The sequence below is a fragment of the Aphis gossypii genome, chromosome 1, assembly GCF_020184175.1.
Source record: "Aphis gossypii isolate Hap1 chromosome 1, ASM2018417v2, whole genome shotgun sequence".
Classification (NCBI taxonomy): domain Eukaryota; kingdom Metazoa; phylum Arthropoda; class Insecta; order Hemiptera; family Aphididae; genus Aphis; species Aphis gossypii.
Genome location: NC_065530.1, coordinates 53,731,915 through 53,759,691, shown reverse-complemented (window position 1 = coordinate 53,759,691; position 27,777 = coordinate 53,731,915). Strand labels below are relative to the sequence as shown.

At 25.9% G+C, this 27,777-nt stretch overlaps 1 protein-coding gene across 2 annotated transcripts; it reads right to left on the bottom strand.

Moving 5' to 3' along the window:
- Nucleotides 1-91: 91 nt before the first annotated feature.
- LOC114120956 (dynein axonemal heavy chain 7-like) lies at nucleotides 92-26,679 on the bottom strand. 2 transcript variants are annotated; one of them, XM_027983075.2, is made up of 50 exons: nucleotides 26,399-26,679; nucleotides 26,035-26,304; nucleotides 24,050-24,282; nucleotides 23,642-23,798; nucleotides 22,827-22,976; nucleotides 22,571-22,756; nucleotides 22,136-22,506; nucleotides 21,283-21,802; nucleotides 21,018-21,221; nucleotides 20,658-20,947; nucleotides 20,465-20,587; nucleotides 20,230-20,383; nucleotides 19,506-20,169; nucleotides 19,329-19,444; nucleotides 18,993-19,271; nucleotides 18,687-18,917; nucleotides 18,429-18,594; nucleotides 18,220-18,365; nucleotides 17,539-17,787; nucleotides 16,896-17,228; nucleotides 16,632-16,811; nucleotides 16,443-16,574; nucleotides 15,958-16,386; nucleotides 15,432-15,880; nucleotides 15,213-15,360; nucleotides 14,929-15,141; nucleotides 14,541-14,855; nucleotides 14,356-14,472; nucleotides 12,719-12,859; nucleotides 12,185-12,343; nucleotides 11,659-11,888; nucleotides 10,624-11,600; nucleotides 10,333-10,561; nucleotides 10,072-10,225; nucleotides 9,855-9,988; nucleotides 9,565-9,756; nucleotides 9,079-9,484; nucleotides 8,832-9,014; nucleotides 7,713-7,896; nucleotides 7,494-7,645; nucleotides 6,423-6,572; nucleotides 6,042-6,193; nucleotides 5,580-5,959; nucleotides 5,335-5,501; nucleotides 5,237-5,245; nucleotides 4,995-5,018; nucleotides 2,501-2,735; nucleotides 2,141-2,292; nucleotides 1,937-2,074; nucleotides 92-502 (listed from the first exon to the last, which is right to left on the bottom strand). In XM_027983075.2, the coding sequence occupies exons 1-50, from the start codon at nucleotides 26,525-26,527 to the stop codon at nucleotides 149-151; spliced, it is 11,856 nt and encodes a 3,951-aa protein (XP_027838876.2). In that variant the 5' UTR covers nucleotides 26,528-26,679; the 3' UTR covers nucleotides 92-148. The 2 variants fall into 2 exon arrangements, with proteins under 2 accessions (XP_027838876.2, XP_050065838.1); XM_050209881.1 differs by lacking the exons at nucleotides 4,995-5,018; nucleotides 5,237-5,245.
- Between the last annotated feature and the right edge of the window lie 1,098 nt (nucleotides 26,680-27,777).

Sequence of the window (27,777 nt, the reverse complement as noted above, 5' to 3'; positions counted from 1 at the left end):
AAAAATTCTCACTAAATTCAATTTGCTACTAATAATAACCTATAATGTTGAATATCTAAGTATTTTTTTTTTATAAAAAAGTGTACTCAAATAAAAATTAAACATATATTATTGAAAATTCAATACATTCATTGTTCTGTTAACATATTTATTGTGATAATTGACACAATAAAGCAACTCCTCTCATTATCCAGTGTTCTGGTTGTTTAATTGTTGGTATTGATAAAGCAATAACAAAGTTAGTTGAATGTCCTGTAGTAGATAATGTGCCTTTTCTCTCAGCCGTTTTGTACATTGGACACAAATAAACAGTGTCAAATTTTAAATTTTCTTTTTTTATTGGTATCATGTGAATGATGGGCATTTTATTGTAAAGTTGTTTTGATTTTGATTCTTTGAGACTTGATTTTTTATTACTCCACCTTGCTCCATCCAAAAATAGTCCATAAACATAAACACCATTTTCTGGAGCTGAATTCACTATCATTTTTCTGTCCATTATCTAGAAACATAGTTTTATGCATACAGTTAAATTTTAAAAACAATACTACCACTACTTAAAAAACAGGAAGTGATAATCTATGTTCTATATTATTGCTCCATAATGTAATGAGTTTCATAGTTCATAAAATATTTTAATAACTTTTAAATTTGAAGATGTCATTAATTAATCAGTATCTAATTTATGTGTCACAATTCACAATAAAGATAAACTTGAACTCCTTATTTACTTAAACCTAGTTAACTGTACTACCAATTAGTACACATTTAATTATTTAATCATATTCTGTACTCAATTAAGAATTACATTAGACGGCGAAAAATGGGTGTGACTAATACATATATCAAGTGCTATGTTAGGTTATGTCATGTTCTTAGGAATGACTTTCATTATTCTTAGCTATTAGCTTATAGTTCACATTTTATACAGAAAGATATTTATCGGTTGTTGTTTATAATAAGAAACAAAATTTGGAAAAAATTGATTGCTGACTTAGGGTATTGTTATTTGAGTTTAAAACATAGTATATGCATCTTTTAAGTTATTTATGAAAAATTTTATCATGAGTAATATCTTGATTTATTTATATCTTGTATCTAGATACTTTTATTCTAAGTACATCTTTAAAAAAAATTTTATTTTGTTAAGTTATCCCTTTTTGACAAATAAATAAATTTTTATATTAATAACAGAAAGTTGTGCCGTAATTATTACTTCTCAAGAAGTAAGTCGATATATAATAGAAAGTAGATACAAATAAAAATATATAGTTTTTTTTAAATCTAACAAAACAAAATCAATAATTTTTAAATTTGTCTCAAATTATTTCCATAACTGATTGGTGGAATCAAAAAAATAATTAATTTATTTGTTTTACAAAAAAAATATAAAGAAGCATATTATTTTGAATATGAAAAATTATTTTTAAATTTCTAACCAAAAAAAAATCATTCTATAATTGAATTCAGAAAATTATGTACTTATATGTCGGCCATTTAGATATTGTTTTTATAATATTAAATTCTGTTAAAGATACATGGTTAGTTATTGTTTTTATAAGTTGTAATATTATAATTTATAAGTATGTGTAAATAAAAATTATAGGATGTTAAATGAATAATATTAAAGTGTTTTAAATTGTAACAAAAAAAATGTATTTTGTGTTTAAAGGTAAGCATTGATATATATCTAGTATGTACCTAGATACAATTTTCAAGTGACTTGTCCATTTATTCTTTTTATAATCGTTAAAATTTAGATTACATTTTAAATTATTTAAAATATTGGGAATAGGTACTACCACCACTATCACTAGTTTATAATAAACTGATCTAATTGTAGATACTTATGGTATTGGGACTATATGCCTCATTTGTACATTCAACTTTGTTTTGTACTAAAATATGCATGTAAGTTTAAAAGTCTACAGTTTACCTTATAATCAAAGGTCAACAAATCTATTGGTATTTGAAACTTTCTTGCAAAATTTTGTTGGGATCCAGTTAAAAATGCTTGTGTAAAATAGAAGCCGGAAATCCAAAATGAATTTGGAATACCGTGAATGTACCATTTCTAAAAAAAATTAAATTTTTAATATTCAAATTAATAAATGATATTATAATCATTAAATTAACTTGCCTGTAAAAATGCCATTCGCTGCAAAAAATCTTTAATGTAACTTCCCAGTGGTTTTAGTGATGGATATGAACTGTTAGCCCAAACAACTGGAATTTTGCTTATTAAGATACTATGATAAACTTCTTCTAGTTCGTTAGACATTAAAATTAATCCTAGACATAAAATAATGATTTAAGTATTATACTTGATCAAAACTAAGAATTTGTTTTCTGTAAATATTAATGTTAGGTTCCTATAATATATATTATATACATTTTTTTTTTTTTAAATAAAAATTATGGATAAATGTAAATAAAAAAAAAAAGTATGCAATAAGTAAATCAAGTTTAACAATATTGTAAATATCAAGTACAATAGTACCTTTTACACTTCTCTGTAAGTTTGTCAAGCTAAATTTAATGACATCTAATAGTTTATTAAACCGACCCATTTCCTGCACCAAAACTGTATTCATAGACTGATTGTAAGTAGTAGGATATTTTTCCAGAGCTAGTGTTATGTCAAAGTTGTTTGGCAACTTATTGAGTATGTCCATGGAAAATGTTAAAATTAAGTCTTCGGACGATACTCCTTTAGCGCCAGTAGTTTTCGAATCCTAAAACCACAAAACTTAACTATAAACATTGACATAAAGATTATATCAATTATTTTTATCTGGAGTTTTCTTAACAAAAAAGTATGTTTTAAAAAATTGTAATCTACTAATCTAATTAATCTATTAAAAATTTAAATATTTAATGAGCGTAACACAACAGTAATAGGAGTAGGAAATGTATTATAGCATATATCTGTAGGAGATGGCATTTTCAAACTTTTTTTATTAACGTCGCATTAATTAAATCGTACAGTGTAGTTGTCATAGGGGAATCGATCTTGATTACTGGGTTTTGACTATTTTAAGCAAAGGTCCGCAAAAAAAAAAACTAAAGAGTATCTACACTACATGCAGATACATTGGTACATGTATATGTCTTGTTTCTACTAAATATAGTTGATATAAGAATGTCAATGTCAATTTGGTATTAAATAAAAAAAATAATAAAAAATAAAAAATAGTTAGATTAAACTAATAATATAATATATTTTGCTATAAGCAATCGCTGTCTCAAATGGTAACATTCTTGGTGTCGGACAAATTAACAGAATGACCCCCAGCCATAAGACATACATGTCAAAACCAACTTTCGTCGTGTCGCGGAGAGTTCCTTCTCTCGTTGGAAAAAGTATACAATTAGATACATTTCTTATAAGACATGTCGTTACTAGGCATTATTTTCGAAAAATGTCTGACTTTAGAATATTTTGTATATTATTTTTCCCCAAAAGATGACTGTTGTAAACAACCACAACAAACAATAATATATAATTATAATATTATTGATATCTTTTGTAATTTAGTCAAAATGTTTTAAACTATATAGGTACCTATTACCTAAATATAAAATATGTGTATGCACTATAAAAATAAATACGTATAAGTATTAATACGTATAATAAGTTAAAAATTAATAAAAAAGATATTAAACAGTAACAAATTTAGTAGGTACTTATATTATTCCCTTTTACATTCAATATCGATACTTGATAGACTGGTTGAAACGAAATAGTACCTTAGTGGAACTGAATCAGAGAAAAGAAAATAAACACGAAAAAAATTGTTTTAAAGCTACCAAAACTAGGAATTCTTAAAAGCTCTTTTATCAATTTATAAATATTTTGAGATTATTGGTGGGCAAATATGATATTTCATATTTTTTTTATTTTATTATGTGATTAATAAATATCTATACCTTAATGTAATTTTTTATGTTAGGAGAGATTTTAGCTAAATACTATTATTATGACGATTATGATTAGGTAAGATATGGTGTGTGTGTTAATAAATGTATAGTTATTGTTATAGAAATATTAATATTTTTACGTAAGTTTTAAATTATTTTATTTTATCCTAAAATATCTAATAGAATAAATGGTATTTTATAAAATACAAAAATAGGTAAGTATTTAAAAAAAATATTATTTCTGTTTCAGTATATTGTAATGCTATAGCCTTATATGTATATAAATGTAGTTATTAAATGTTAAAATAATATAAAACCGTCATTAATGTTTAAACTATTATAATATATTATTTTTTTTTTAGCTATCTTTTAAAGTTTTAACTATTCAAACATTTTAGTTTAAACAATTTAAATTTAAATAATTTAATGAGGATATAGCATTGATTAAATATAAATTTATTCAATATTGATATAATATACTGAGCGATTTATTTATTACAACAAAATGTATTAACTTTTTGTAAAAAACGTTTTATACTTAATTTTCAGTCAAAATAAAACGAAATTTTTTTAATTTTTTTGAATCAAAAGATACATTTTTAATTTTATATTCTAAAGCAGAATATTTTTTTGAAGTATTTCGATACATAAAAATTGAAATTTGGAGAGTAGTTTATGAGTTATTATAACTTAAAATTATTATAAATATTTAAAGTTTAGGTAAACGGAGTAATAAACCAATGTTTTGTGAGGTATCTATTCGACCTCTTCATTTCACCCATCTAAACTTTTAATATTTTGTTATAAGTTATAACTCATTAATAATCCCCTTTATATTAGTCACAGATTACCTTATGTCATAATACATTATACACATTATCTCCAAAATATTTTTAAAAACAAAATCTATACATAAAATATATTTTTTTTTAAGTTGAGCTACATTCGTTTGTCCCGTTTTTAATTTTTATAAATATGGTGCCACTAAACTATGATTCAAATCAGTTATGTGTTTAGAGTAAACTATTTAAAATTTAAAATTAATAGTAAGTACCTACATAGCTAATACTTACGTTACTACATTTTTCCCATAAATCCTAAGATGTAAAATAGCAGCATAATAAAATAAAATAGATAGGTAAAACAATGGTTATGAAAAATAAAAACATTTAAGTTAATAATTATGACAGGTGATTATAAATATTATCTGTATCATCTACTCTTATAAAAGCAATTAATTAGTTATGTTATATTTTTAGTATGATTAAATGAACGATTTTACAGCTTAATAGTAGGTAATGTTAATTTTACTTACCACTCGGTCCTTTGTGGAAATTAAAATATTTTAAAAAATCAGTTATAATTGATTTTAAATTAAAAAAACTATTAACTATTGTCTATTAATTAATTTACTTCTGTCTTAAGAATGGAATTAAGAAGTAATTCGCTTTCTTGACGTTCTCTGATGAGATCAGCATTTTCATGCAGACCAAAAATTTCAGGTTTAGTGACTAATGGAAATCCTTGAATATGTTCTAAGATTTGATCATATTCTTTTAAATCAGGACAACAATAAACTCCTAGAATAGTATAAATACATTAGTAACATGCGCAAAAATAAAAAAAATTATCTCATTAAAATTTAATCACTGTCTTACCAGTCTTATCAAATTTAAAATTGTTCGCTTTAATAACCGATTTAGTGTAAAATTTGTGTAGACATGTGGTCAGACAACGACGATCCCAATCATCTGTTACACGTCCACCGTAGTTGCATTCACCGGTAAGATAACGCAAGGCATCGAATTGGACATTTGGATATTCATTTAGAAAATTTTGTAATTGTAGAACGCTGATTCTAAGATCGGTTTCGTTAAACTCGTACAGTCTATTCCATCCGATTGGACCGTAATTTCGACGTTCTTGAACCAGAGCATGAAAGAAGCATAAACTGAAAACCAATTTTTTAAAACTTACGCTTTGCAGTTTACAGCCCTCGAAAAATTCTTCATTTGTAATCGGGTCACTAGTAAATGACCTGAAAAATACATTTTAAATAATATATATATATATACATTATACAATTATTAAAAAATATATCTAAATATATCTAGTAATACCTATATATATTAGCCCGAAGTCCTTTTGGTGGTTCATTAGTCATCTTAACACTATTTTGAAGTACTGACACGGAAAAATATTCCACTGGGTAAGACGTGAGCCAGAGTCTAAACTCAGAATTAGTATGTTCAACCGAAAAACTTTCACAGATCTAAATAAGTATAAATGTATAATGTAAAGGTAAAATTAAAATAATTAACTGTGATTTTAATTAGATGAACTATAATATAATAACCGACCATTACTGACTATTGTTATTATTTATATCTCATAAAGTAATAACTTTATAAGTTATTTCAATATAACATAAAATTGAAAATATATACGACGAATTTATGAATTATATTTTTCATATAAAAATAGCTGATGAATAGACTAACTTTTTCAAGTTCCGGCATCCAACTTTTAGCTAAGTGACAGTTTTGCAACAATACCCAATTGCCTGTTCTTGTTGCTTCTTCAATTAATCTAGTAGCTATAGGACCTTGACCCTGACCTAAAGATAATGATGTTAAACGATATCCAAAGCCCTGAAAATAACAATCACTTAAAAGTTAAATCATAAAAAGTGCGGTATAAAGGCGTATAATACTAATATTAAAGATTTACAATTATTTTTAAAAAGATTCAGAATAAACTTTTTTATTAAAATCTTAGATTCTGAGTGGAACAATTCAATTTATAATGAATAATGATGTGCAGTTATTTTAATATTATTTTTATTTTTTGTATGTTTATAGTTTATGAAACTATACATCAGTTATCACCACTTTTTATAAGTACTTCAGTCCTCAACTTTAATACATTTTCTGGTAGGAATGAGTCTTTTTTTTGGTGAGTGGGAGGAGAAGGAATTTTAAATTTTTAAATTAATTTTGTTACAAAAGTTTACAAATTATTTTTTAACAAAAATTTCATACATTTCAAATGTTTAATTATTTACATCTAAACATTGAATCCAATCAAATATTTAAAAAATATATTGATTTTACACATTTAAAAAAAATAGTGTATTTAGAGAATAGAGATATAATTAAGTAAGTTATTTTAGTGTAATTCAAAATTACTAGTGAAAACTTGAAAATTGTACTCATATTATTATATTTTCAAACTATATTTGCAGGTTTAATTTTGAACTAAGTATTACTTATTTATCTCTAAATAAACTACGTTATAGTTGCAATATAAATATATTTGGGAAGTTAGACTGACAAATAGTTTCCACTCAGTACCGTTTTTCGTATGCAAATTACTTTTGAATTTTCATTGAATTCAAATTTAACACATCATCTATTACAGTGATTTATTTAATGGCAAGTAATACTCGACACATTTTAAGTGCCTATATAGAATAACTTTTTATTATTTAATATTTTCCCTAATTTTTATTACTTTCAAGCCATATAGATAAGGTTTGTTTTATAAAAATTATAGTACTTAATTAAATTTACCATTTTATCAGCATATTTAATTAACATGGATGTAGGATCAGCACCAGGAGTTAGTATAAATATTAAAGGAGTTATACAACTTGAACTTTCGAAAGATGCAGCCAAATCAAACGACGGCGGTTCAATAAATTTACTTTCCAAAATTGATTCATCTATAAATAAGAATAAAACCTATATAATTTATACTTTGTATTAATAATAAAGTTTCTATAAAATTACTTGATATAAAGTATTGAATTGCAGGCAATATTTTATCATATCTAATAATCCGTAATATTATACATTTTTGAAAATAATTCAAATTCGTATTCCAGGGTTCCGGAAAATTAACCAAATGAGGTTCAGGTGAATCATAAATTTGTTTCCATTTATCTTCATTGTTTTCAAAATCAGCTCTTATATCCTTTAATTTTGAAATTTTAGATTAAATAACGGCTGTGGCCGATGTTTTGAACATGCAATTAAAACTAAATGCAAATTGATTAAAAATGATTAAACAGACCGTAATCCTAGTACTTCTCACTCAATATAAAACGTAATATTAAAAAAAAAAAAAAAATGTGATTTTCTCTAAATAAAAACTTCCCAGGAGCTGGCTTGTTATGTTTAAATTAGCTAAATTCGTTAAGATTACATTTATATGATTAAACTTCAGAAAACATTACCTATACACCTAAAACCAACTATATTATTTTATTTTAACAATTTTTTTATTGTTATTTAACAAATAATATATAAAACTATCATTATTATTATATTAGTTTAATATCAACAAATACAAAATGTAATTATATATTATTAGAACTTAATCGTGTCATTTAAAATATCTATACCTAGGTACCTACCCAGTACCCAAAACATTAAACGTTTTACAACTGAAATTGTAAGCAACGTTTACACTATACTAGATACTGAAATCAGTGTAATTACGATTAATATAATTTTATAAAAATTAGTTATTAACTAGTACAACTTTCCAGTGGTTTATTAAATAGGTACATTTAGTCATTTATAGTATTATTAGCTAGATCCTTCCTATTTAATTTTTTAAAACATTTGTATTTGTTTTTGCCTGTAATAAATTATTTATTTACGTGTTTGTAATAGTTTGTTTTGTTAGTAGTGTTACTTTGTTGGTATTCATAATTGACAGTGTCGTATTACGACTTACTGCTTAAAATTAAAAAAATTTATATAATATGTATATAGACCTAAATAAACAATATAAAATACAAATAATTATATATATATATAGGACATAGGTATGAATATGGTATATTGAGTAAAATAATTTTTAGTATATTTGCTTAAATAATAAACCTGAAAAATTAAACATACTTTAAATTTTGGTAGGTTATCTAGTCTGCAAAGTTCATCCCAGTTTATATCTTGTAGCCAACTAATTTTATTTATTATTTGATTATCTAAATTTATACCTCCAGTTAAAAAGAAAAGCCACTCTTCTGGATTGATTTCTGTCGATAGCCTAATAGCCATAATTAATGAAAATAGAAGTTTATCCTATAAAATATAATTAATTAATTACTTTAAATAGTTTTAAATTTAAAATAAAATTGAATAATACTTTTTCAAATAAACTTCTGCATATATTCACATACAAAGAATAAGTGAAATAATTTATTAGTGATTTTGTACGTTCTTCAATTTTTTCATGCTTCGGACTATTTTCTACAGCCATAACAAATAAATTTATAAACCATGTTAATGAATATTGATACATTGGATCGATGTTAGTTAATGAATCAATTATGAAAAACAATGTTGTTGAATATGTAGCAACAGCTTTGTATTGGTGTCTAGTTTTGTCAATCGTTCGTTCAGTAATTTTGGCTTTAGATTGTTTAACTTCGATTTCATTAGCAAGAATTTTTGACGAACTTAATATATTAACAGCTTCTTCGTCTTCTAAAATATTACCCTCGGAAGAACTTAAAACTTGCAAAATCTTATCTTCAATATCTTTTAATGATCTACAAATAGCACATATACGATGCTTATTAATTTATAAGTTATAACCATCGCAAATAGAATATTAAATTTATTTTTTTACTTAGAATTTTCAGCTCCTTGTATTATAAGTTGATTTTTTTCTGCCTCTAAATCAGGTCTATCTTTAGCAACAACTACACCTAATAACTGATCTTCAAGACCAATTGGAGTTATCATAAAGTTTAAAAGTACTACTTTAACTGATATATCTGGTAAATAGTGAGGATTTCTAAGCTTTGTTGTAATGTAAAGCCTAATTGTAATCATTATAATAACGTCATTAATACATATATATTAATATATTATACATCGTTGCAATGATAAAATGTTAATTATAAAACATGGAATTACCTGAATCTATCGTTAAACTCAACAATTGTTTCTCCTAATTTTAAACAATATGTACCTCCACATATAAAAACTTGAGATAATAACACAGGATCCAAAACGGGATCTAATTCTTCGTAAATATTTTCTAACAATACCTGTTTTAATTTTTATGTGATTAATTATTATGATAGATATATGGTAAGCATAATGGTAGTATATTTTTCAAATAGTTTATTACTGGCGTTCCGTTGGTTATAGCATGTTCTAATATTTTTGTATAATTTGGAGTAGTGAAACGAATAATACTTAATGAATTATCTGCTTCCATATTTTTTATCCATTTATTTGCTTGAGATTGAGGATCAATCATAAGTGCTGATCGTCTTGAATTTCTACGAAGAAACGATAAATCAATCATAAATTATCAATTATAATATATACTTAATTTAAGTAACTTTAACCGTAACTATTACTAATTTTTAATAAAGTATTAACTTACGAGACAATGATTCCATTATCTGTAGAGAATGAGTCTGTAGGTAATCCAGCTATGTTCCATGCTCTAATGTCAACTGGATTTCCTAGTACAGTACTCAGTTGAAAATTTTTAGCACATACTAAATCGTTATTAACAATATCTTGGACCCATTCTTTAATTTGTTTATTTCGAAAATCCATAGTAAATGGACCCAAATATGCAATGATACCAGAACTTAATAATATATCTCCTAAAAATAAGTTTAATTACAATTTTTCGAAGACAATTATTTTTTTGAATTGTCTTATTAACCTGTAAGATTTAAATAAGACTTTCCAAGATCTATCGCCATAAGTCCCCATCGTTGCTTTTCACCACCTAACCCCCCAATCAACTCTTCAGCTCGCTGAAGTTTCGTTTGCACAGAATTAGCTTCATCTTGAAATGCTTTCATTTTTTTTTCATTTTCTTCAAGATCATCTTGAACAGCTTTCATTTTTTTTTCAACTTCAGCAAGTTGTTCACGTTTATTATTTAATGCGCTCATAGCATTATTATATACTGCCTCAGCTTCTGCAAGTGCTAACTTTTTTGGTGCAACTTCTTTTGCTACGACATCATAACTTGACATGGCTCTTACCCATTTACATAATCCTTCAGCAGCTACCGAAGCGTATTTTATTTTTTCTGGGTCAAATTCCGGGTTATTTATATATTTTTCATTGAGAACTTTCATTATTTTTGGTGGAATATTATCTTTATCAAAATTTATTAAATGCTCTAAAAATTTAAGATCATTTAGCAGTTTTTTCGATGCTACCCAATAATCATCTGATGTTTTTCCAGTAGTTGGATCCATGATTTTTTCAGGTTTAACATCTTTAATGATACAAACAGCTTCCATAGTTAATTTTACCGGTCTTGGTGGATTTTTCATAGACTTAACAAAAGTAATGTCGTTAGGTGTCAAGGTATTTAGCGCTGCTAAAGCAATATTTAATGCAGGTCTAGCAGCTTCCATGTGAGCATCACATTCGTCTTTGATTTTTTGAGCTCCCTCTGCTGTTTCCTGAGCTTCTTCTTCGTCTTTTTTAATTATTTGTTTAACTTTGGAAATTTCTTGGTTTTCTTTTTCAACTTTTTGCATTATAACTTTTACTTCTGCTGCTGCAACCATTATTTTTGGTTGCAAATCTTTTAGTTCTTCTTGCATTATTGATATATCATCAGCAGCAGTTTGCAATTTTTCTAAACCTACTTCATATCGTCGTTTGGCCATCAAAATTTCTCTAATAAAATTATTTTTGATATCATAAACAATTAACTATTAAAATTAATAAAACTTACTGTCTTTTTTTCCCTAAAAGATCTTTAAAAGTGGACATCAATTCTAAATATAATGTAGGTGTAACATACGTTTTACGTTGTGATCTAACTTCAAATTCCATAGATAAATTTTGAGACGATAAATGAAACTTTTGACACATGGTAACGCATACACTTCGTTCATGTTCAGTTAAATCAATTGCATCTAAGAAATTTGTTGCTACAGCCAACAAAGCATCTGATGGCCAATTCTGTATATAAACGCAATTGAATAATTTAATCTAGCATTGTCTAATGAGTAATGAGTAATGACTATAGAACAAATAGTCAAAATAAAAATAAAAATAAAAATTTAAGATAATTCTTATTTTTAGTAGGTTAGGTTAGTTTTTTATAAATATATGTTATGAATAATATAAACAATTAAAAAGAGGTTGATAAATATGAAATAATATTAATAGAGTATTATTCATCATATTTAATAATTACAAAGTCCAACACGTATAACAGTATTATGTGTTAAATATTAATGAAATAAAATATTTACTTGAAACCAATTAATTGTACAACATTGTACTAATGATGGAAACTTCCTTATTCTTGTTCGAAAATCGTTACCAATTGGGCTGAATGCTAATACTACATGCAGTTGTTCTTTCACAATTTGAATAAAATAGTTAAATACAGCTGACATACTACCATCAGTCTAATACAAATAACAATATTTATTATTTAAAAAATAAAACATTGCACATACAAATAGTGGCAACTACTATCATATAGTTTAAGTAAGGCTTTCTCAATATTATATTATATAATATTAATTATTGAGTTGTATACCTATACTATATAGCAGGGTTTAGGTTTTTGGCAATTTGCCTACAATATGAATAGTAAGTTCTGAATATTTTTAATTTATTAGTTACCTATTAGTTAATATTAGAAGATATTAATCTTAGTAGTTTAAAAAAAATGGTCTAAAAGTTATGAATAGATCTCCAAAAATATTCTCATTACCACTTATATTTAGATTATTTAGAATAGCAACCACTAAAAATATTCAAAGATTATAATAATATACCTGTAAAGATTTGTCACGCTGTTTATCTATAACAAGAATTTTATCACACAATTCTACTTTTTCATCTGTTGTATATAAATTTGGTACTTCCCCTGAATTCAATAAGTTATTTATGTCTTCTACCATACTTTCCATTTTAATCTAAACAAATATTAAACCATATTTTTAATGAAAACAATTTTAAACATAAAAATACTATTAAAAAGGTAAGCAAGTAGTGGGTCTTGTGCGGTTAGTGGTTAGTGGGTATGCTTAATTTAAATTTAATTGTATAATAATATATAATTCTAATATATCATTGCATATTTGTAAATGAAAAAACAAATTTAAGCAAAGATGGTCTAACTCTAACAAAATTATATTTTATGATGTTAAGTATATTTTTGATATTGTATTATTGTTACATAATTAATTAATTTTACTTTTAGTATTATGTTAAGTTGATTTAATTTTTGATGATAACATATTAACATGGCATTTATAAATATTATTATTTAATTATTACAATAATAAAAATACTTAAACAATTTTATATTTGTGTTATTAGCTCTTGAGTTAATACCACTTTACTGTAAAACAATGTGATGAGTTCATGTTATAAATATTGTTTATAATTATTAATTTATCTACATATTATTATCTTAAAAATATCATTACATAAATTAAAATTTATTGTACATGTAAAAGTTTTAAATCCCAATAAATATTTTTTTTTAATTATAAAAAAATAATGACGGTTGTTATTCATCGTTTAAATATGTAACTTTATCTAATTTTTGAATTTAAGTGAATAAAAAAAAATTATTCATTTATATTTTTAAATCTCTTAGTTTTAGTATGAATTACGTATGAGTTAGTTATGACAAACCTTATAATAAAATTTGAAACTTAAGCTATAAAAAATTAACATTTTATTTTTATAGATTATTAAACTGCAAAATAATTTGTACATTTTTGTGCTTTTGGCGAATTTTAATGAAATTTGAGCTAAAACTCAAAAAGAGTTAAGATGTTTTGAAAATTTTACTAAGCGTAAGAAATGTGGGACGTTCCTAGTAGATAACAAGTTAAACTGTACTCTGTAGTCTGTAGAGTAAACAACTGTCTCGATGTAATGGTCTGTTTATCATAAAATATCAAACGATCACTGGATTTTTTGTATTCATCACGAAGAGCGAGGTTCTTGCCACATGATCGTACGCCACTCATAGTAGTAGATAAGAGAATCAACTAAATTAAGTTGCTTGTCCCACGTAATGATGGTTGGAAAATGTGAATATCAGCAATAGTGGCGTATTTACGGGAGGGGGAGGGATCCCCCCTTGGTTTTTTTTACTATGTACTTGTGATTGCTATAGACCACGTTATCTCAAAGTTCTAAAAAAGTTAAAGCTCTATTTCCGCTCTATGGAGCCAAATTAAATTTCACTAAATTCTTGTTAAATGGCTTGATTGATACCATTCATACATCATTGTTAGTGTTTAATTCAGTTTCCTAACATCTCACTATCTCATTAATTCCACATTACGGAGGACATTGATATACATTACTTTTCATTACTTTAATAACTTAATATAGTTATTAAAATTTTTAATAATTTCTGTCGTAGTAAATAAAATAAATAAATACAATTTACCTCGGAGTCGTTGAATAGAAATACAACATGCTGGTCTAAACTAGATACTGCACGCCCTAGTATATTTTTTAAATCTTCTTGCCATTCATTAGTTCCATATAAACGTGTCATTTGTACCTAAATTAAAACTTCTATATTATTAGTAAATGTAAAATAAAAATAAATAAAAAATTTAATTTTTGAACCTGAAATAAATCATATTCTGATATATGAGCAGCAAGTCTTGTTAATGACTGTCGGCCTGATCCTCCTAAACCAACTAGTAAAGCATGTCCTCGAGGTTGCTTGAGAATTCGACAAATTCTTGAAAGATGTTCAATAGCAAATCTAAATAAAACTAGATGCATGGGTTTTTTGCTCATATTATTAAATTCATTTAAGTATCCTTCAACGATTATTCGGAGATTATTTAAATTATGTACTTCCATATAATTTCTAGTATCAGCTTTAGGATTGGAAAAATCACAGTAAATTAATTGTCGTAATTCATTTTGACCAATCTATAATTTAAAAATAAATGTTATTTTTATTTTTAATTCATACATTTATTGATAAATTTATGATTAAATTTACAGTTTCATTCGGGCCATTGATTAAATGATTGAATATATCATTAATATTTTCATTTAAAATCTCTTTACAAACTGCACTTAGATTATTAAAAAACCATGAGCAGTCGGAGTCATCTACCAATCGATCATAATATACCCTGAGAATTTCGTGAATCCAAAGTCGTTTCATAGCAATAGCATCTTCAATAGTTTCGGGAACAGAAAACATAACTCCCTTAAAATAATATTCCTGTTATTAAACACAAGATATTTTTTATTAATATGTAGTTAAAATTTTGAACCAACCTGTATGACTTTTGAAAAATCTCTCAAATTGAATAAATAATGCGATTTGGAAGGCGTTGGAAGTAAATGAATGATGCTTTTTTTATGAAGTTCCAATGTTGAATTAACTAATTGATGCATGCACGAGTCAAACTCTCTGCTAAAACCTCTAAATATGAAAAATAAATTATAACACAAAACAGTCAATTTTTATTTTATAGATATTTAAAACTTTCAAACCTTGTATCTAAATGCCACAATAGTATTTTACTAAATATCGATACCATTGTAGGATCATCAAACTCATTTATAACAACAACATTAAAATGTCGACTAAACCTTGGAGAGACTGAATTTCCTGTTGATGGTGGGCCCATAGCACAAATTAATAATACATCTTGAAGAGTCATTGGGACGAGCTCATTACGATCATACCACGGAAATTTATCTAAGAATTGCCTTAAGAGTTCAATGGGTGGCTGAGCTCCATAATATTCTTTTTGAGGCATGCTAATATCATCAATAAAGATAATACACTTAGTACCGACTGGAGGACCAAATATCCCTCGTCTTCTCTTGATCAACTTATTCATAATTATATCTTGTGTTAAATTAGCTGATGTGTGCGCTGAGAAATTGATAAACGATGATTGATATATAGTTTTATCAATTTTTTTGAATAAGTAATTCTAAAATAGTAATATATACACAACATTAAAGAATATATTTTTATAAACATACATTTATTTTTCAATGTGTTTATTACCATGGTATATGTTGATTTTCCAGTTCCAGTTTTTCCTACGGTCATCATTGGTAAATGATGTGTAATCAACATTGACATAATTACTTGATGTCTAATTACATCAATTGTTGGCACTAAAATATCATTGAAAGGTATGCCTTGAGGTATAGGTGGTGCTTCTGTTACATAGTCTGACCACAACTTCCACTCTCCTTTTCCTTGTCCTTCTAGGATATATCTATAATCAAAGACTGAATATTCTTTAGGTGGAAAATTGATGTAAGATTTTTTCGGAGAAGAACATAATTCAATAGGTATTTTGAAAGATCGGGAAACTTTATTAGGAAATTTGTTTTCCAATAACGCTCGAAACAAAATATTGAATTTGGTTCGACTTTGTGCATCAAGAGTTGCTCCCATTGACCAAATACACGAAAAAAAAAATATACCCTAAAAAATATAATTTTTTATTTAATTAAACCATTTTAGATATAATTTAAAATTACTTCAAGCTGAGCTCTAAGATCAGATTGTGAAACTGTCTTCATGTGTTCTTCATCACTATATAAATCCATAAATGTTTCACAAATATTTGTTAATGATCTAATAAGATTTGAATCATTGGAGGGAAAAACTTCCTAAATAAAAACCATAACATCAAGTTCAAATAATAGTTATTTTTTTAAAAATTTTACTGTAATATTATATCGTCTTATAAAATATAAAATTGGATAACTAAATCTCAAAATAAGTGATTGCAACATTTGCTTGTAATGTGAGGTTATGTTAGACGATAATTTTTTAATCCACGATTGCACTAAACATTCCCAACCTAATGCAGATGGTTCCATTAAAATCATTCCACATCTAGATACCTATAAGGAAAATTATGTTACGGTATTTTTGAAGAACAATTAAAACTTGACAAATTTAATTTGTCATGTTATAAAATTGTTTACCGTTGCCGGAGATGCTACATCTAAATCCATTGGTTCAAATATCAAATTAGTCGTATTAGCAAGTTGAATGATTTCACCAGATATCAGGCAAAGTTTTTTATTGTCATCGAGTACCGTATTCATACTTTCAATCCATATCGCATCAACTGGACCATCAAACAATAACCATTTTCTATTCAAGTTTTCAGATGAAGCATATTGTCTGAATCCAACAGCTATAATACCATCAAACCATTCATGTGATATCATATCAAATTGACCATACAACTGACCCAAAGTTATTGACTTTGGATTAATAACCATAATTTCAACTTTATGTTCATCCATTAATTTCTAATAAAAAGCAAAATTTTTATTCTAATATAGTCCATATTAAAAGCTTTGAATGGATATTAAGAAACTGTATTTAAACAGTGAAGTAGTTATCCATGTAGGTTTTAAGAAAACTAATTATTTTATTTATGTAAACTAGCATAATGACAAATTTGGGATTACTAATAATTATGGAAAAGTATTTGCTTGATTACTATTTTTTAAGTAATATAAATTTAAGTACTGAAATGTAATATTTTCGTGGTTTAAAAGATTTAAAAATAGGAAACTCATGTATATAATTTAGTTTCTACATAATTAATTAATATACCTTTTCTTCAATAATTGCTAATGCACCAGCAAGTACCCTATATGCTGAGGTTTTGCCACTAAATGGTAGTCCTACTATCATAAAACCATGCCTTACAATCATCATTTCATAAATTTGTTGTATTTTCTCCAAGAAGTATGGTGTACACTGAAGATTTAATTTTGTACACGATTCTTCAATACACATATTTAATATTTCATAGTCTGGTTGTGGTAGTACAATACCAGGAAATAAATCTGATACTAATCCCTGAAAATAAATGGTAATCATAGTTTTTATAACATTTAAAACTGTATAATTTTACTTATGTAAACTTTTGATTTATACTATAAAATGTTAACATTACATTGTGGTTTGTACCTACTAATCTACACCTATGTACAATAACTATTAATGTTATACTGGTAGTTAAAATATTTGAATCTAAAGATTTAAAGAAAAATCATATTTATATAATACAAGATGATTCGTTTAAGGTAAAACACTTATTTTCTCAAAAACTATTTTTTTTATTTTTTATGTATAATTATTAATTTCAAGTTTCTAAATTAACCAAAAAAATTTAAAGCTACGATTTTTTTTATGTTTTTGCTCCGTTTTTCATAAAAGAATCATCCAATTTATTATATATTTCACCATAAAATAATTAATATGTACACTTAAACTATATTTTTTTTTTACTTTAAAAAGAGGAATATCGTGGCCAAGAAATTTTGGTAAGTTGACATCATTAATGGACCGCAAAATAAGTATGTTTTCATCTTCTTCTGGATACTTTAATTTTAAATTACCAGCCGCTGTTAAAACTGTTTTCACAGCTCTCATTCCTACGATTATATATTTATTTGATATACAAATTTGATGATTTTTACTCCATCGATTTTACTAACCATAGTCATAATGATTCTGTGACGAAAGTTGTTCAGAGCACAGTTTATAAGTCGCCACTATTTTCACAGATAACGACCGGGCTAAATTAAATCCTTGAGAGTATAAGACAATTTCAGATATGAGTGCATAATCTGGTACCATCATAGCTACTGGACGAAATAATGCCTTAATAAAATAATTTTATATAATTTAAAATAAGTCATCTAAAAATCTAAAAAAAAATATAACTCAACCAATTTATATAATATGATACCTACTTTTAAATTATCAGGTAATTCTGAACGTCCAGCATATCCAGGGTTCATAGTAATAAATACAGCACAAGTTTTATCTAATATTAACGAAGAACCTTCAAAATGTATTCTAGATAAATCTGCTTGTATACCACGTTGAATTGTTAATATTTGCTGAGCAACAACTGATAGTACTTCTAATTCAATACGATTAAATTCATCAAAACATGCCCAGGCACCACAAGACAACAAACCCTTAACGAAATAATAATTTTTAAATTTTTATGTCCTATTTACAATTCTATTGTATTCTATACTTCTTCATCTTACTTTAAAAAACTTTCCTAAACCAATGTAATCCATGCTATCTGAACAATTAAATACGACACATTGTTTGGATACTGCTTTTGCTAAATCCTTAGTAGTCTCTGTTTTTCCAGTACCAGCCGGTCCTTCTGGCGCACCTCCCAAATTTAATTGTAAAGCACAAAATAAAGTACGATAACAACGATCAGTAAGTGGCGTAATTACTAGTCTTGGAGAATTACCAAGATATTCGTAACCATATCTTAAAGAAGCGTTTATCATAAATGCATCCAAATTGTCTTCCTAAAATATTTACAACTATTTATTAATAATTTTTTTGTCAAATTGATATATTCTTACTATCCAATAATATCGCAATTGACAAAGCCAATTAAAATCATTTGTTTTATGAACATCTTTTTTAACCATATCTTCTACGACATCTTTTGCGTGAACATCCGTCACAACTAAAGCTCCTTTTATGAAAATAAATAAATAAATATTTTACTCTTTTATTTATTTAGATTAAAATCTAACCTAAAGTTAAACGTGTTTGTACAGATAAAACCCCTCGAACTAATTTGACTATTTTGTCTATTTGATCATTGCACTTCATCAAATATCGTGGTAAACCTCGAGGATAGCGTAAAATAGCTTGAGTGACTTCAGATGTCCAATATGTGCAAGAAATAGCTAAGACAGCTTGTCCAGGCCATTGAATGACCCATTCTTGCCTTAAAGTATTTTTATATGCAAGTAATGCTTTTTCGATTACTTCACGAATAGTCAATTTCATAGATATTTCTAGATCTACAAGCCATTTTTCAACTTGACCTCTAGCTCTTGCAGTGTCCACAACCATTGATAAATGAACAATTTCTTCTTCGCTAGATATCATGCTAATAACATCTTGATCCGCGGTAAATTTTAACTTAGCAATTCCTTCGAAACATTTTTTTAAATGTGGTTGTACTCTCGTTGGATCTTTAGTTTCAGATAGGATTTCAAGAAGTTCATCATTGGATAAGAAAAAAAATCTTGGAAAGTATAAACGTTTCTTTTCTAAATAGTCATTGAGGCCTTTTTGAATCAACTCTAATAAGCTATTGCTTTTCTTTAATTTATCTAAAATTTTATCAATATTTATAGACAATATAACTTTTTTTATTTTTTGTGCTTCTTTAATCATATCTCTCCAAACCTAAAATTAGAATATTTGTGGAGTACATCAAATGTTTTATTATCGACAACAAATAAATACTTTATCGACGACATTAAATCTTCTGGATTCTTCAGGCATTTGAGTTTGTATATCTGGTGAAGAAAATATAGGCTCTAAATACATCCAAGTAATTTGGACTTTAATCCAGTAGTCTAATATATCATTTAACAAATGTAATTTTGATTCCCAATTTCTAATTAAAATGATAATAAATTAAAAAAACATATTGTTAAATAAGAAATTCGTACGTTTATAAAAAAAAAAAATAGTTTACTTGATATTCTCTTCAAATGGTTTTATAAATGGTGAATTTTTCATGGTTGTAGTTTTTAGTATATGATCATCAAGCAACAGTTGCACATCGTCTACACCGGATAATATATGAGTACCTGAATCTCTAAAAATGTAAAGTATCGGTAGTAATATTTGTTGAGTACAATACTATAATTAAAAATAAATAAATTAACCTATGTGGCATTAGAGTAAAGTATAAGTCTTTCCATTCTTCTTCCATCGCATGCAATTTTTTTTCTAAAGCTGTTTCTTTGGATGCACCATCGCTGACTACTTCAAATTTCGGCACAAATTCATCCAAGTTATAATCCATAATTTTTGCTAATGTAAGATTCTGGTTGGGATGTAAGGGAAACCCAATTATTTCAGATATTTTTTCCCAATGGCGATCTTTTAAACCTAGATTTCCCAAAGTCAGAACTACTGCAATATGTTCTTTAAATGCTTCAACTGATTGTTTTACCTATTACAAATATATTTTTTATAAACACTTGTTTTGTTTGAAAAATAAAGAAAATAATATGTTTAATTACTGCTATAGCAATCGCTAAAGGTGCAGGACAATCCACAAAAGTACGTTCCAATTTTACAATGTTACGATAATACATGGTGACATCTTGTTCAATTTGTTCCGGATCGTAAGTACATATTTTAGCATTCATCCATTTATCATAATTCTCTAAAAACTCTGAGCAATTATCATAGAGTTTTTTATATGGAGCTAAAGCATCTGCCACCTTAATAACCAAATTTCATTAGACACCTATTTACAAATTAATATAATACAAGTAACTTAACTGTTTTCCGTAGGGGATATGAACTTTCTTTCCATCCAAAATGTTTTTCTTCTTCATTAAATCCATCTATGGTACTCAAAGCACTATTTAACTTATTATCTAGACTATTTGCCTTTTCCAAGTATACAGATAACAGTTCTACGTTTCCGAATTGCTTAAATTCGGCAACTTGATTTTGAAAATTTTCCAGTTCAATTTTAAATTTATAGATGCGATTTAATAAGAAATCTTGTAATTGTTTTGTTTTTTGCTCAATCATTTTTGTATTTTCCGCAAAAACAAAATTAATAAGTTCTACCCACTGAAAAGTCTTTCCGTTTTGTTTTAGTTCCACGCCTGTCAATAAAGTGTAGTCTGATAAAAATAATTCATAAGATAGCACCACTTTAGCCCGCTCCTCCATCTCGGGAATTATATTATTTTTTACATCTTTTATATATTTTTTTAAATTCACGAGCTCTCTAGTATTTTTAGGTGGAGTAAGAGCTACAGTTTGTAAAGTTGCATATTCTTCATTCAATCTAAAACAATGGAACATACTTAACTCGAATATTATAAGTGATATTTTATACTAAATTTTAAGATATTAATAAATCCATTATAATTCTAAACTTTAATTATGTAAGGATAAATTATCATCATGCACAAAACGATTTTAAGCTAAAAGGAAAATGCTAACTTCTGAGATGACAAAAAAATGTCCAATTAATAAAACTAAGTATTCGACATTTTAAAAACACTATCTGCCTAAAGAATATAAAACAATTAATGTATCATATAGAAAAAACAAATACATTCCTTTATCCTTTTAGAATCATAAATAAAATTGTAAACAACAGACATCAAAAAATTACTTTTTTCCTATTGCTAAATATGTGCTTGTCATTCGACTGACTATCATATTTTTCAATTTTTCTGCTTGCTTACATAAAGCCTTTATCGTATCATTACGATGTACTTCAAAGATTCCAACTTCTATTTCTGTGCTAACATCGACTGGAATATCTAAAGAAATTGTATGATACTTAATAACATATTTTTTATACTCTTCAATTGTATGTTCAGTAGATAGAAATTTATCGATTTCATCTTGAGCTTGTCCATTAATTAAATAAAGATGTTCATCTAAATCATGTATAACTAATTCTGGTAATACCCAATAATCATCCAAAACTAAACTTAATTTTTTACGATGATTATTGACTACATTCATATCTATATTGACCTATATTATAAGATACAAATATAGTTAAAATTTTACCTAAAATGTTTTTATATCAAAAATATACTTGTAAAATTTTTTTAGTATAAGGATAATCCTTATATAATCTATGTTCAAGGCGTTCCAAATTCATAACCATTTCTCTGATTTGATCATAAATAGACATAATAAAATCCCGAATTTTTCTGAAAGTAGGATAAAATTGTAACATTGAATTTCTGTATATTAAATCTGTTATAAATCCAGGGTTAGTCTAGATCAAAAATTAATAAAATAATTAGCAATATAATATATTATAAACAATTAATAAAATAGTTTTATACTTTAGGATTGCACATAACGTCAGTAAATTCTTCCATTATTTTGTATACATACTCTTGATATTTTACTTTCATAATATACGCAACACAATTATAAAATGAAGTTTGCTTTTTGATGTTATCTTTCTTTGGAATGAAACGACTAAGTTTGGTCTAGAAAAAAAATAATGTAATATTTTTCAATAAGTATCATTTAGTATGAATGATTGCAGGTGTTACCTAGTTGACGATAAAATATTTGGAGTAATAATATAAATTACCTTCACTTTCGATCAAAATAGTACATACACTTAGAACTTACATTACAAGTTAGGTATACATCATAAACGAATAATTACTCGAAACAAACATTTATTTAGTATTTACTATTTAATATAAAAGTTAATTTTAAAAATAAAATAAAAATTATTGAAAAAATATAATGTAATTTATTGAACTAAATAGTTAATAAAAACTAATAAAAAAAAATAAAATTAAAAAGGTGGACAATGTGGGTCTATATAAATAGCTTAAAATGAATCAAAATATTTGAAAAAATTTATCATGCATGTATATAATGCTCACATAAACACTTAATAACAATTTCTAACAAGTTTTGAAAATATTTCGTTTACATTAATACTCATTAATATCACTGTTTTTTATTAGTTTTTCATAATCATTTAAAAATTCGACTCATAAAAGTCGACAAATAAAGTTACAACCATGTATATCAAATGTTTAATCTAAAAGCGTCCCTTAATCTGAATCACGATGCTTCAAAATTTAATAACGTAGTCGTCAATAAAAAAATATCTATTTCAAGAGTTAAAAGTTACTTGTTGAAATAGTTGTTGTACACTATCAAACCATTTAATCCGCAGAATAACACTGGCATCAGCAATGCATTTCCGTACATGTACCATATATTCGGGTAAAGTATATTTCAAAATACCTCTGGCCGCCATTTCTGCGTAATCAAATACTTGGGTTGGCCTGTTAACAATAAATAAATGACGTATAATTAATTTAAAATTTTTGTTGCCTAAATTTATTTGTGTTCGAAAAAAATATGTTGATATTTTTACTATGTAATCAGTATACGTACCTAATATATACATGAACTTTTTATTTATTTAATAACTAAATGAGACATTAAACGCTAACAATTTCTCAATACTAAATGGTAATAAACATTATGATCTTAAACAGTTATATATATAATAATTCCTTTTATGTAGACATACTCAAAATTCTTATGCCAAATTTTGATCATTTCAGCTATCAAAGGATTAGCTTGATGCAAATTATCTCGAAGAAACGACGCAGCACGTCCCATTGATTTCTTCCATAACGCACTATCCTTTCGAAGTTCTTTTCGCAATGGAGTATCTAGTATCGGTAATTTATTATGTATCGCGTATACATCATGTAATGAATATGCAACGACAGCCTCTTTCATTGCTTTCAAATAACATTCCTGCGTACAACCAATATTTGTAAAAAATTGTGTTTGTTGAGAAAAATTGTTTTTGTGTTAGGTTATAAGTAAAGGGGAACGAAATCAATACGATTTTATTATGATGTGTATATTTGTGATTATCATTGATTTTTGAAACCACAAATGGGTAATGTTTCAATTCAATCATCAATTTAAAGGGTGATTTCTGGTATTAAACTGGACCAAGTTGATTCGTTGGTGAAACAAAAGTAAAAAATTCTGATTAATTTTAAAAATAATGAAAAATGAAATTTACTCAATTCCAACGTTTAGACAAAATCCTCGACAAAATCGATTTTGTTATTTAGATAGAATTCAAAAATAAATAACTGTAGAGACTCAAACTTTTCTTTAAATATTTGTATTAGCATATTCGAAATTTTAAATTTTAAAATGTATTTTTATAAGCACGTCAGTATTTAATTCCTACGGTTTGAAAATTTAAGTTTTAAGTTTCTTAAGTTTTCCTTATCAGAATTTAAAAAATATATATTAAATCACATTTATTATTATAATGAGCATTTAAAAACCAAATTTTGATAAAGGTATAAATGTAGAAAATTCAAACGTACCAGCAATAATGTTTTATTTTTAAACAATTTTAATATTTTATTATAATTCAAAACTTTTAATTGTCAAAACTTAAAAAATATTTAAAATAATTTTAAGCTATTTTAATTTCCAAAGTTTATTTTTAAATTTGTTGATAAAAATGTATTTTATTGGTTAAAAAGTTTTAAATTTTGTATAAAACTTCTTATTGCTCTGCTTTATAATAATTATCTTACAGCCATTTAGAAGTATCAAAAATGCATCATGGCAACAATTTTTTTAGTGTTAAAAATTCTAGTTTTCACAAACAAAATATTATAACTTAAAAACCGTAGGTACAATTAATTTTAATGTTTTTCAATATAATATTTATATTTCATATACTTACGTAAAATGAATATTGAACATCTTAAATAGTATTAATAATAATTTGTCTAACAAATAACTTAAAATGATACCTACTATTTTTGTATAAATAGATATTTTTTAAATTAAAATTGTAAAAAATAATTTTTATGTGTAAATGGACAAAATTAAATATGAATTGACCATAATTAGGTAAGCAGAAAATGTTTACCATATTATAATGTTAGAAAGTAATATAAATAAAATATTGCAGAATATCCTTAGAAATAGAGGCTAACATATTATTGTTTCCGCTCAGAAATATATTTTGTGTACCTAGATTTATTTCATCATTAAATTCAAATTTAACACAATGACGAGGTATAATCGAAACCTACCATGCAATAGACTATAACTTTCATAATATTTTTATTTATAAATTTACAATCAGTAAAATATTTCTACAATAGCAGATATGGGCTAAAATAAAAAACTGTTTAAAACACCAGTGGCGAAACTAGGAGAGTGAAAAAAGGTCTTTAGCACTCCTAGATCAAATTTCGCAACCGTTATTATTTTTTATACCTGACTATAAAATTGTTTTAGTGAAACACCATAATATTGCATGAATCCCAAAAAAATTATGTTGATTACCTATATTATCTATTTAATATGATTATGAAACTAAAAAGTTACTCGATTTCTGTGAGGCATTAACAGTTTTAGCACCTCTCGTTTTAGAGGTCTAGTTGAGGCTATGTTCAACACATTATTACACTAATGATTCAACTAAGTACCTACATAAATCTGCAGCTAAGTTCTATGCAAGCTTACGTTAAGTATTTCATTTTGAAATTCTGGTAAAAATGGTGATTTTTGATACTCGATTGACAGTCTGCCAAGTATACCATTTACTATTCGTGGATCGATGGGAGCCAAATAATTAGCATCTGCTTCAGCACCTTGAGTAATGAAAAAATAATATTTCAAAAATGTATTCTCGTCCGATACCACATTATCTTCTGGATCTAGGTATTTAGAGTATTCATCCACTAAATTTGTACGAAATACTTCACGAGATTCGCGGTCTTTTTTTGCTTCTTTCTAATAAATAAATAAAGGAACATTTTAGTATAAACTACTATAAAAGCAAGCAATAAAACAAGTTGAGAATGAGTTTGATAAATATGGTTGTTACCATTTTTCTAGATTTCTCAGTAAACCCATGATGGATGTTTACTTTTTTTGTTGATTTATCCTGAATTTTGACTGAATTTTTCGATAACGAAAAACAGTCTTTATCCATTATGCGTTTTTTCTTAGACATAGTAAATGTTGTTAACAAAACGTTTAACTGAAATGATTAAATCTGTAATTTGTAAATAAATAGCTACTATTACATATTATAATAAATACTTTCTATATAGATTAACATACAACCTATAGTAACTAAATAGTTAAAATACATAACTATCTGTGATATAAGTATAGAATAATATTCCAAATTGTATGTATTGTACAACTTTGTTTAATCGATAGGTAAAATAATTTTTGAAACCGAAATAGCGTAACTAATGGATACCTACATGATAAACTTCTATAATACCGGGTTTATAATACCCAAACATAGAATACATTTTTACAATGTACCTACTGCAAATCATTCATTACTATATCAAATTAATAAGAGAAAAGGTAGGCAAGTGAGTTCTACTTTGCCTTTAAAGTTCTAAACATGTTTAACTCCTATTTTATAAGTAAATGCCTTGTTAAAGCTATCTTTAAAAAAAATATTATATTTATAGGTACTATAATTTTCTCTAGTGTATTAATTAATCTATAAAAATAAAATATTTGGTGTATTTTATATACAGACATTGGTTTAAATTTAAATATTCCCAACGTATCTGCATGTCAATGATAGAAAAATAACAATATAATATTGTATTGTATAGGTATTATACATTTTTTATCCTACAAAATCAACGCGAACTTGGTCAACTGACCTCAGAAAAACATTTTAATGACTGTTATCCAGCAATTTATAGTTAAATATGTATTTAATTGTAAAAAATATATAAATATAACAAACTCCCCATTATAATATGATAACAATTAAAATCATTATAAATTAAAATGTCAAGAATTAAGCTATATGAAATATTAATGTTGAGGAACAACGTACAAAACATTCGGTTGTACGTATATATAGTATGCATACAAAAATATCCTTCAATATTATTTAAGTAGGTAACTAGAAATAGTAACAGGTTCATAAAAATTAAAATTAAAAATAATATTATAAATATAATACTGTTTTAACCAGGGGCGTGCCTAGGGGAGGTTGGGTGTTCACCCCCCCCACATACACAAAAAAATTCTAGGCACGCCCCTGGTTTTAACTGTCTTAGTGATAAACTATAAGCAAAAGTATATACCTAATTAGATACCTAAATATAATAGCATTACTTGTACCTATGTAAATTAGAGAATTATGAACAAAATTAAGATGAAACAAATGATTGAAAACGTAACTGGTTATTACAGCCAACAAAATATTTTATTGTGGTCAATAAG